Source organism: Cyclopterus lumpus, chromosome 6 (assembly GCF_009769545.1).
Source record: "Cyclopterus lumpus isolate fCycLum1 chromosome 6, fCycLum1.pri, whole genome shotgun sequence".
Taxonomy (NCBI): Eukaryota; Metazoa; Chordata; class Actinopteri; order Perciformes; family Cyclopteridae; genus Cyclopterus; species Cyclopterus lumpus.
The window spans coordinates 23,171,660-23,183,948 of record NC_046971.1 but is presented as its reverse complement, the minus strand read 5'-3'; the positions used below and the strand labels follow the sequence as shown (position 1 = coordinate 23,183,948).

The 12,289-nt window shown below is 41.8% G+C and overlaps 1 protein-coding gene across 1 annotated transcript in view; it reads left to right on the top strand.

The window, feature by feature from the left end:
- necab2 (N-terminal EF-hand calcium binding protein 2) overlaps positions 1–12,289 on the top strand; it is a 94,943-nt gene that overhangs the window by 77,910 nt on the left and 4,744 nt on the right. Inside the window, exon 10 of the mRNA XM_034535588.1 lies at positions 11,010–11,122. Within this exon, the coding sequence (XP_034391479.1) occupies positions 11,010–11,122 (113 nt within the window). The remainder of the gene's footprint in view (positions 1–11,009; positions 11,123–12,289) is intronic.

Sequence of the window (12,289 nt, the reverse complement as noted above, 5' to 3'; positions counted from 1 at the left end):
CTTCAACGAGGCATGAAATTTACACATTACGGTTAAACTGTGTAAAACATTACAATAAACATGAGCAAATATATTGATGTTGTACATCAAATTAAACAACAGAACATGGGCTACAATAATTAGTAAGCCATTTCAACGCAAACACCAACTAAAAGAATTATTAAAATATCATAATCATAGTTTTATCAGGAGTCAGCCAACTAGCAACCCATAGCTCAGTGCTATCAGAAAAAGCCAGATAGGAAAAAAGCAAGACGACTTAACACAGATTCTAAACATGTTTACAAAATCCTTCTGCACCAAAGCATCACCGAGATATGAGCCAAAGAACACAGCAACATGAATCGCTTTAGCGCTTTACAGTCAGCAAATGCTGCTTACCTTTGTTGATTAGAAGAAGAAAAATGAAAAGACTGCTGTATTTGGATGTATGGAACACCATAAGTAATATACAAGTGAAATAAATGGTTTGGTACAAGAGAAAATTCAAATTGCACAGATGGTGCCCAAATGCCCATTTTGGAGACCTCGTCTATATTAACTGTAATAAAACCTCTCTAACTTTGTTCTGCTTCACTTTTTCAAAGTCAAACTTTGCAGAGAGACTGTTCACATATGTTGCTATGATCTGGTAGGGTTAGGGTTAGGGTTAAGGGATGGGTTTAGACCTTTGCACTGCATCCTTTCAAGAGATAATCATCCTGAAAGTGCTGTTTTTACTTTATTTACTCTTAACAAGTAACATACAGTATATACTAATATTTACACATCCGAACAAAAGCTCACATGGGTTGCCTTTATTACAACACCAACGTTATTCAAATAGCCTTTGTGGTTGCAGAGATACACCCTTTTTAGTTTGGGTATGTTATTTCGAACAGAAACCTAAAAAATAAAAAGGATAAACCGCAGTAAGCAGAAGTAAAAAAATCAAAAATAATCAGTACAAACATATTGGCTTAAAAAAATAAGAAATAATGTTAAAAACCACCAGCACACGACTGTCTTTTCCCCCTGACTGGAATCATTTCCACCTTAAAGGGTCTTCCTCAGGTAAAGTTAAAGAAGTGAACATACGCCTGTATTTACTTGGGATGAAATTACATCTCCTGATTAGAAACACACACACCAGAACATATTATCATCAAATATGACATTCTTTTGTAATACACGTACGGCAATAAGTGTAGTTTTCTTTCATTACAGCACGCCGTTAACTCCTCTAGAGCTCCTGATTTGTTTAAATTAATATTAAAATATAGAATAGAACCGGTCTAATCCTTTAACGCGTGGCTCATATCTGCTTTGTGATTAAAAACACAACGTTGTATCCATGTAAATGTATTGCTTCTTTGACCAAACCAAAACGGTAAACAATAATAACAACTTTTTGAGCAATGCTGTGTTAATTCTGGACAAACACCAGCATTTACAATATGTGAAATATAAGGGATATATAGGGATATCACTTCTAAAGATACCACTTTCCACTTCACAATGATAAGGGATTCAAAATGGTAATACATAGCACCTTTAGCTGAAGCTCATATAATCCTGTAACACTTTTATTATTAGAAGCCCTGCAGTGATGTAGCACTTTTCAAGGATATTCCAGATAAACAAGCTGTTGTATTGTTTCCTCCCCTGGGAGGTCATAGGGATCGGGGATAGTTCACCACCCTTCTTCCCTCCCTGCCTCCTTTCACTTTTGATTTGGTTTGAACTGCGGGACAGAGTTAGTGTGGTAAATCCTGTTGAATGTACCGCCAATCGCTGTTACTCTCAATATTTCAAGTGCCCTGTTATGCGGATGCCTTTTCATTCTCAATAAATCACGTACCGTGTCGTAAATATAGACATAAATGCTTCTAAAGCGTCAACCTCTGCAATATGCACTGTGGCACTGAAACATCGATCTGATTTCAAGAAGGAATCATTTCTCAATCGGGCGTGTCTTTTCATTCTTCGCTTTGATAGAACTTTGAAATATTGACAGTAATGCCTATTCCCATTAAAACTCAGCGTAGCCACAAACTGGCAGACTGCTGGGACTAGTGTGAATTATTTTAGTGAATCATTGCACGGAGTATCGTCTTTGAATCCAAAAGCGGATCTAGTTTATTCCTCTGTGCCACAGAGCTCCATTGGTGTCAAATGACTATTAAAAACACTGCAGTCAAATTCTTATTCACGACCAACATGATCACGGCAGCTTATTTTGAGAACACCCCCAACACTTATGCTGAGCCTAAAATACTCGCTAAAACACTCAATTAAATAATTAATCCGCTGCTGAAAATCATCCCTTTTTTTTCTCACATGAGATTTGTGGACAATAAGTCAAATATAGAAACAGAAAGGTGCACTTAGTAGAGTGCTGAAGTCCACCAGGTGTATCTGCTATACTCACTGAACACAACCCACAGCTGCCTACCTAATTGTTCCATTCAGTACTTGAATAGCATTTAAACTTTCAGAAGAATGCTCCGGAAGCATGTGGTTCACAAAAGGCCGGCCGCTTGGTGAGAAGAGTCTAAAGAGATAACAGATGTTGGCACTTGTTCCCTGAATGGCCCCAGTCCCCTAGTGGCTGTTTGGGTTCATGGCGCTGGAAATGTTCTCTGTCAATTCAATAACCGTTCCTATGTGCATTAATCAACCTCAAACCCCACCCCCTCTCTCCCCAACCTCCCTCCGTTTCTGCTGCAACTCATTTAGCCCGCTTTCACCTGCAAATCTGACAGCTTGTTCAGTGTGTGTGTGTGTGTGTGTGTGTGTGTGTGTCTCTCTGCCTTTATTGCTTCCCCTCTCTTTAATCCACATCATTGACATTACATTTTATTTAGCTGATACTTTTATCCAAAGCGACTTACATCATAGACACAGCTACAGGGAGCAATTCAGGGTTAAGTGTCTTGCTCAAGGACACATCGACTAGGGTGGCGGAGCTAGGAGGGGATCGAACCGCCGATCCTCTGATTGAAAGACGGACCTGCTAACCGCTGACCCACGGTCGCCCCGACATCATTGGCCGTGTCGTGTCGCAGCACTTACCGAACTGTACACAAAGTTCTTGGTCCTTCATTTATGTTTTCCAAGTGAAGCCATTTTAATTTTGTTCTTCTTTTTTCTCTGCAACAATAACCTTTCTGTTATGATCCATATTTCATATTAATAAAGGAAAAAAACAGTCGGCTCCCCTTTTTGCACAACTAACGAATGAATTTAGAAGACTTTGGTGAATGCAACCGAAGGTCAGAGTGAATAAAAGCAACAACAAGAGGACAAAGCAAGAGAGTTGCCCGGAGGAGGAGGAGGGGGGGGGGGGGGGGGGGGGGAAGCTGTGACACGCACCAACATGAACACAGTACAATGGCAGCAGTTTCTGTTGCACCCTCAATTTCCTATTGGAGTCTTGGCAGCTTTATTTCACTCACCTGTGTGTGTATGGCTGAATGGATGTGAATCACAATGTCGATAAAACACACAGAGAGAGAGAGAGAGTCCGGTAGTTAGGGCAGCCAGGCAGATTTATCGATCCAGAGGCAGAAAGTGAATGGAAGTGGGAGACTCCCATACACTGAATGCAGATAAGCTCGGAAACGCAATGGATAATTTTCATACAAACACAAGAGATGGTAATGTGAGCCGTGTTATGGTAGGACCTTTTGAACAGGGTTTTAGAAACTCAGTGAGTTGTCTTTCAGGGCAACATCTAAACAGTGTGCAGTTAACATTAAGCACCATACACGACTGGTCATAACAGACATAATAAGCAAAACTTCTCACGGTATTAAGTTGACTATGGATGCATTTTATTGCCTTGTGAATCCAATGTCTCATTTGTAAGAGGGAGATAGTGGTATTTCATGATTTAAAAAAATAATCTCACTTTAAGACCTCATGGAGACATTGTCTCATATGAGCATCAGTCCCAAACTTCAGTTTCATGATCAGGTCATACGTCTGCTTATTGGGATCAAGTTTTCATGACTTTTTTCCCCCCCTCTTCGCATAAGAACCAGCACCTGGTTATTCAGAATATTCCTTCCTTATTAAAAATCAAATCATATCGTTCACACCGACCTAACCAAACCTAAAGTAAAGGCGTAAACTCATCAGAGCTCAAGAGAGAAGCTCCCCACCAAAAAACAAAATACACGCCTCGTCAGGAGATGTCAACATTGACTTCAGGAATAACACAGGCAGACTGAATGTATTAATGTTGTAAGGAATTTTGGGAGCAGAGGGGAACAAAATATGTCTGGGATCAGAACAAGTCAATTGTGATATATTATACATGCAGTCATTTCAAAGAAAAGTGTAGTCGTTGTGCCAGATATGTGTGTGCGTGTGTGTGTGTGTGTGTGTGTGTGTGTGTGTGTGTGTGTGTGTGAGAAAGTATCACAGGGAGAAGAACAGACATGCAGCATTAGAGAAAACGTGTTAGTCGGGCGGAGACTGATGAAGAGATTGAGCGAAGGTGGCGGCGTGAAAAAAGAAGGAAAAAAAAGTAATTTGTCCGTGGTAATATTTATTTCTGCATTCTCACTGCACCAGCGCCAGCCGGCAATTCACTTCTGTCTTCTTTATGAAGTTTGCAAACTAGATGGCACCTCGGCAAATACCAAGACACCCTCGAATGCAAAAAAAATTGGCATGTGAATATGCAGGGCGCACGTTAAGTATTGTGTTGCAATTTTCTCCGGGCGCTTTTTGGATGCGACGGATTTGTGCAGGTACAGAATTCATCTCTGTAATTACCCGATGAATAGCAGTGTGTCTGAAGAGATGTGTTGCTGTTTTACAAATGAATGAGCGAAGCTGCCGTCCCCATTGCGGTCGCACATTATGAAGCCTCAACGTGTTCAGTGCATCTTACCAGGCAAGTTGGCCCATTTATGATTGCAGCAATGGCCTCAGAGATGGAATTGTAATACTCATGATAACATCTGGGAGCTGCACACCACAACCACAGTCTGGCTCCATTAACTGCTGTAATTGGAGGTTCAAGTTACGCTCGTTTATTTTGTTTATGGTTTTTGTTTTAGAATCTAAGAGCTGATTGCTGATTCTGCGCGCCACTTCCCAGACACCACAAGACGGTCATTCCCCTGTGATTCCCTCAGATTCCCATCCACTCACACCGACTCCAATGGTCCATTGGTTCAGATTCACCGTTCAACCTAATTTCCAGCCGCAGCAGGCAGCTGCTGTTGGTTCTATTATAATAAACCCGCTATGCACTGCAGACAGATGAAATTATGGATGTAGCTGGTGAGCATAGTGACAGCAGTTAGCAGCTAAAGTACCACACATTTCCCCCTGAGTTGGTGGAGACCAAAGCAGAGCAACCATTTGAATTTCGAGAAACTCAACTCCTTTGACCTTCTTATTCTTTTGAATATCTCATACCTCTTCTTATAAGATGATTTCATAACAATAAGCAATTGTAAATAGTGAAGTAGAAACTTACCACATATATTACAACTGCTCCGTTGTCTTACAATCTTACAACCAATCATAATCATCTAAAGCATACTCATACTTTCTTGTTACATACTTACTATTTTGTGCCAACTAACTAGTTAGTCATTTTTATAATCAAATAAATAAAGAAAAGAGCAACGTAGTTTGGAAAGGTGCCGCAGGCCAAACGGGATGACAGCCACTTGTACGTGTAATGCTTCTGCTCACTGTAAGGTATTTATTATATTACCTACTGTAGTCACCCATCTGTTATTGCAGCTTAAGGAGAAATATGCAAATGTACACTGAATTAATGAGGGGGTTCTTTCTTCTTCTGTTTGAATAAATGAGGGATTCCTTGTGCACAGAGCAAGAAGGAGGGAGAGAATAACAGTGGAAGGAAAAGAGACGGGGACGGTGAGGAGGAGGAGGAGGAGAGAGGAGATGTGTAAGGGAGGAAATAAGAAAAAGGGATCGTGGGAGATTGTGGGAGGGAAAGAAGAAGATGCAAGGAGCTTGAGACGTCAAAAACAAGAGTTGGGTGACGGAGGCCTCGGGAAAAGATGGAATGAGGGAGTGTGTCGGGAGATGAGGGGTCGATAATGAGAAGAGGTGTGAGAAGAAGACCTGAATGTGGTATTTCCCAGTTCCCATGGTAACGCAAGACTGATAGCCCCCTCCGTCTCTCTTGACAAAACGTATTCACATATCTTTCTGCTACTTCGATTCCCATACGCAGCGGGATAACAGTCCACAGTATGCTAAACACACACACACACACACACACGTTTAACACATATATGACAGTATGTGTCCTTGATAGATGGTGATGATCGCTGCATATTTTACACAGTTGTCAATGCAAACCCCCACTTATGGATTTGCTGTATGTGACGAGAGAAGGAGAGAGAGAGAGAAAGGATGACGTACATTTATAAATACTTTCAGATCACTTTCATTTACCAGTTTACCTCCAGTGCAGTATTCATTACAAATGATGGCGAGGGATATAAATGTGAAATTAAGATGAAAAGCACAGGAGCTCATTTCTATGATGTGGTGTAGAACACGTATTTAAGATAATATGTAGAAAATATGAATTTCACTTTAAATAATACTGGAAAATGTGAAAGTGAGTGGAACAGGAAGGTCGCTCAGACCCGTAATGTCCTTATCAATACAGTAATCTGTTGCAGGGAACACATATTGCTTGAGTATACTTGTGCGAACAAACTGCTGGTAATAGCATACTTCATTAATAATTTAGCAGGCAGTATGCAGTACATACTAATTGAATACGTAGTGAGCAGTACATTAGCATGCAATTTCGAATTTTCCACTGGCGTTGAAACCATCGCAGTGCCGTCAGTATGATTTAATGGATGCTACAAACACACACAAAAGGTTCCACATGGTGGATTTTCGAGACAAAAAGCAGAACGTGTCTGTGCTGCGCTCCAACGCCGATCGAGAGTTGATCAACGTTGGTGCTGTCGATTCGATCCGTCAAGGTGGAGCTCTATTAGTAGCAGTCTCTCACAGATCCCTCTAGGTAGCCATAGACGGGGTGTGGGGGGGCCTTGACACTGGTGCAGTGGGTTGGCGGAGGGTTGGAAGAGGACGGAGCTGCAAAGAGGCATAAACTGCAATGACAGCAGCTAGAAATAAAACTGATGAGGTGGTTTTCAGCTAAGATGCCCACTGGATGATAGGAAAGCATGTGCACCGAGCCCAGTGACATCATTAGATATCAGTTGAGAGGTGGAGCCTCAATGAGAACACATCATAGGCTGGTCCTTAAAAGCTTTGCTTCATTTAAAACATCTTTTCTCCAATATACCCAAATGTCTGAGATTCACAATGTCAAGTCCCAATGAAATATATACATTTTAGCAACGATAGCTTGCAAACGTCTGCATACATACTAAACACTCTTCTTGTGACACAAATCATAATTGTAAAAATGTTTGACAGGATTCAGCTCTAGTTGGCAGCAACAGCAGAAAAAACTCTTTTTGAATAGATAAAAACAAGGTTGACAAATACTGATAGAGCCCCAGCAAAAGACAGAAATCCATATTATTTTTACAAGCTTATGAACAAGGCCCCATGAATCTTTATGACTCGGGGATAGCAGTTTGTCCAGCCGAACAGACGTCTAGAGTTAATAGCATACTATAAAAAAACACACACACACGTTTTCTTGCTCTACGTGTGCAGGAAGAAGCACTCTGACATGTGTTCTTGCTGACAACACGCATTCAGACACAGTGTCCATTATATCATGTTTATTGAAAGCTCAATGCAGCGCTTGAACTATATCAAGAAGTGAGCCGCAGACCTCTGACAGGAGCATGTGCTTACTTCAGAACTGGTGGGGGTTTGGGGAAACTCAACACACTCTGCGCCGTTTAACATCCTCACGTTTCAGTTCACTCCACTGTATTTCACTGTATTGCCATCAGGCTGTCACTCTATACGTCTGACTTTATCTGATCTGAAATGACCTACTTTTGGCAGGATCTCAGGGAGGGGGTTCACACACTGCTGCCTTCAATCTGTCACAGGCGAAAATGTGTGATTTCCTTCTAAGGGAAGACTTGAACGCGTCTGTCAGACGAGACATCGTCCTTAAAACGGCACACAAAATCCAAAACGACTCATTTTGTCACAGGGTCTTGAACACCGGCTGTATAATCTGTATTAAACAATGTTATGGTGGTATATAGTTAACTGGTTCCCCCTGAGTTCGATGACGCGTAAGGTTTTGTGTGGAAAAAAAAGGAGAAGGTTCACGTGGCCCGTTTCCTTCCTGGCTGCCCGTCGACAGAGAGGTTTGCAGTGCGGAGCCAGAGAGTTTGTTATCACCTCTGCGGGGCCACAGTGGCAGAGGGGAGCCGATGTAATCGTGCTGATTCGGTCAGAGAGGCGGGTGGGTTAATGGAGTGGTCGGGATTAGATTAGCAGGGGCTGCTGGGCAATGTAGTGTTTCTAATTGAGTTGGTAGGACGTCTGTGTGTTTCTGTGTGTACGCTCATGTCGTAAGCCAGTCCGGACAGCAGGTCCACACACACACACACACACACACACACACACACACACACACACACACACACAGAGGCAAGCAACCAGGTGTTCCTTCTTGCAGCTACATGTAAATGTCGCAGCACGGCTTTTGCCTCATGACACCAATGAAAGGAAATGGCAGCCGATGAACTGCGATGTCAAGCGATAAACAGTCTGTGCGTGCCAATAAAAACAGACAATCAAAGTGACACTTACGCACAAGTGGATGCAGATGTGTTGAATGCTAAGAGCCTGCAGCTAATATCTGCTAAATATAGAGGGCGCTCTCATTGGGATGTTTTACAACAAGCTGTTTCCAGCTGCACCATCCGATGTGTAATATCTGTCCCGATAATGGCAACGACACTTCCCGCATCTGCAGTCACTTTCCGAATATTAAAGACTGTTCAGGAATATTTGGGGCACAAGGGTAAAAAGATTCAAACGGAACCAGACAGCGGTGAAAAAACAGCCGCCATACAGATGCATAGGAATCACATTTGTATTCTAGAGGAAACCTGGGATGGAATAATTGGAAGATGATTAGTGTTGGGTAGAAAGGGTTAGAAAGGTGAGGTACAAATAAAGTAAGAAGAGAGGAAGACAAGCCAAAGTCAAATTGACAAAGGCAGAACAAGTGGCTAAATACGAAACAAATGTTGAATGTTGTTGATTGCAATAAAACAAACCTTTCAGCTCAGTCAAAAACAATCGCTAGGGATTTATGTTTAATTTCTAGGTTTCATTTCTGCTGGCTGTGATAACTTTATAGTACCCCCCCACAAAGTCCAACAAGGCTCAATTCTTGGCCCCATATTATTCAATTTGTATCTGATAGCCCTTGGGCATGATATAAGTCACCTTCACACTGTGTCCTATAACATCGTTACGCAGATGACACCCAGGCGTATGTCTCACTAATCTTAATCTCAAGCATTGATTAATAGAACAATGTCTTCTACAACTGAACGCTGATAGGTTCTGGTCATTTGTCCTGATGACATTTCAATCAGCTGCAGCTCATTGTTTACATGTCTTAATGATGCTGCAGAATGCAACAGTGAGACTTCTATCAAACACCAGATATAGAGAACATGTCTCTCCGGTCCGAGTGACATTGGCTCCATATTCATCTTTAGAGTTCAATCAATGATTCGGTGGTGTACTCTCAAACCCTCTGTAGTTTGTCTCTGCTTATATTTATAGAATTTTATATGTAACGGAATGAGACTATCCGAGGATAGATTGATATGTGTGAATGTGTATTCCTGAAGTCTCAGTGAGACACTGCGACACTGAGTTATCTAGGTCATAACGGATTCATTTTTAATTGTACTGTATTGAGCTGTATACAGTAACGATGGCACCTAAAAAGCTGAAAAAAAGCAGCTAATCTCGTCTGATCAAAACCAATGCAGCTGCATTCTTCTTCTTATAAATGGGATTTATACAAATAATTGCAAATGATCCTCCCGGCTCTCATTGTACAGCACACACACACGCAGATACACACACCTTTCACACACTGGGTCACTGGGTACAGAGCTACTGCGCTTTACATAAAGGTGAGATCTGTCCATCATTTCTTCTCACGCAGACTAACACTAAGGTCACTGGAGATATTATAGTTACATCATATGCGTCTTAGACCAATGGCTCCCCTGGCAGTGTGCATCAAAACATTCCTATAGGCTTGTGTGAGATTATGAGCATTTTAGCTTTTTCCCACAGAAAGATTGAGCCACATAGAAATGCAGCTGTGGTGGGGTGCACACCACTTACACCACAGATGAATAAAAGATTGGCAGTCGTCTCACAAAGCCCATTGTAACTGCAGATGCTATCATAAAGCTGCTGTGGTACCGCGATAACAACAGAAAGTCATCTTCACACACAACAACGGATAGAAAAGTGCTAACAATAGCAGCTAATATTTAACCATCTTCACAATCCAAATATCACGACGAACAAAGTATCGCTGAGGCTGGTGGGAATGTCCTTAGTTTTGCAAAGAATTGAAGTTTTGCAAAGAATTGAACCAAATGTGTGAATTCATCAAATAGTTGTCGAGATCTGAAATCTTGACATTCCAACGTAATTGTGTTTTTCTTGTTCCATAAGTCCACCAATCCTCGCTTGGTCCCCAGCGATTGAGATTTCTCGAGTCGATGAGTCTATTTTCGGAATGTTTTTTTTTATGCTGAATGAAACTCATAAGACACCATATTTAAAGTGCAGGTTTTGCATGGTTGTTTTTTTTATTTTGTTTCTATAAGGCAGGTTTTAATTGTTCTTTCGTGGTAGCTTGTATTTACCAACTTTCATGTCGGAAAGATTGTGGTCCAGGTCAAGTAAACCTCCATTGTTTCGTAAAGAACCTCACAGTACAGTATATGCGTGTGTTTATATGTGTCTGACACGTACATAAATGGTCAACAGCAGACTGACTTGCCCGTCTCTCTCCTCCTCTGCAGTCCTTGCTGCTGATTCGTCAGGAGATGGTGGTTTCCCAGAAGAAGCTTGGCGACTTTTGTGAGGCTCTGAAGCAATACCTGAAGAACGTGTCCACACAGAGAGACTGCTTTCAGTAAGTCTCCCTGCTGCTCCACATTCTCACCATGATGATGGCAATCATTTTTAATATTTAATGTGCTCCATTTTCAGTGTCAGGACCTCGCTGTTTTTCTCACTTTATCAAGAACTACCTTAAATAATTCCTTCTTCGGTTCTTTGGTGTTCATACGCATGCACAATTTTTAGTTCATCCTCGTCTTTCCAAAATCTGAGAAAAGAACTGCTCTAAATTCGCCTCTAATATCATACCGCATACCCAATGCGTATATTATTGCATCTTTAATATAGTCTGATATGCACATACTGTATATATACATATTGTATTATAAACTTCCTTTGCCTACAACTCTGAGCTTCGGGGTGCCGTGAAACAGACTAATATCCAGAGAGATTTCTCCAGAACCTAGACTCAATATTACATATGCATATTCCAGAGATATATTCTGCTTACGCCTTTGGCAACCCTCCCAAGATGTGGCTCTCCTGCAACTCTTCTGTTTGTGTTACACTTTCTCCCTCCAGTTGCTGCAGTCTCTACTTTGGGATTAAGGGTCTGCAAGAGGAGGATGATGACGATGAGGCTGATAGAATGATTACCGGTAGTTGATAAAGTTTATGAATCTGCAACGACCGGGCGGAGATGGGGACACGGGCCTATTAAATGTACAGCGAGTCACGTTTAAAAAGAGACAGCGGGAGATGATGGGCTAAAGCGTTATAGTGTTCCCGACTGAACGTACGCTATGTGTTAGAACGTAGAACAGGGCAAAGGTTTTAGAGTTAGGACACGCTGTTTCTACCTTTTTGGTTATGAAGTTGTGCTTCCGGCTCACAGCAGCTGGTCACACATAATCAAAGCTCGTAGTGCCGCCGCGGCACGACGCTGGAGGCCGCGCGCCCCGATCTTTGGAACGCCACATTATGAAATCCTGAAATCAATTATGGTAATAGGGCTACATTAAAAAGGGGAAATCCAGTGTTTCAAATGTGGGAACAATTTACTATCAGTAACTTTGTCATCCAACACCATTTTGTGCAATTCCGCCCCAACAACTTTCAGGGATGTTCCCGGTCTGGTTCCTAACAGATAAGAAGTAGTGAGGAACACACTGAGTCACACCTCCTTCACACTCGACGAACAGATCTCTGAGCACAGCTGAGGTCAATAAATAGCACGCAC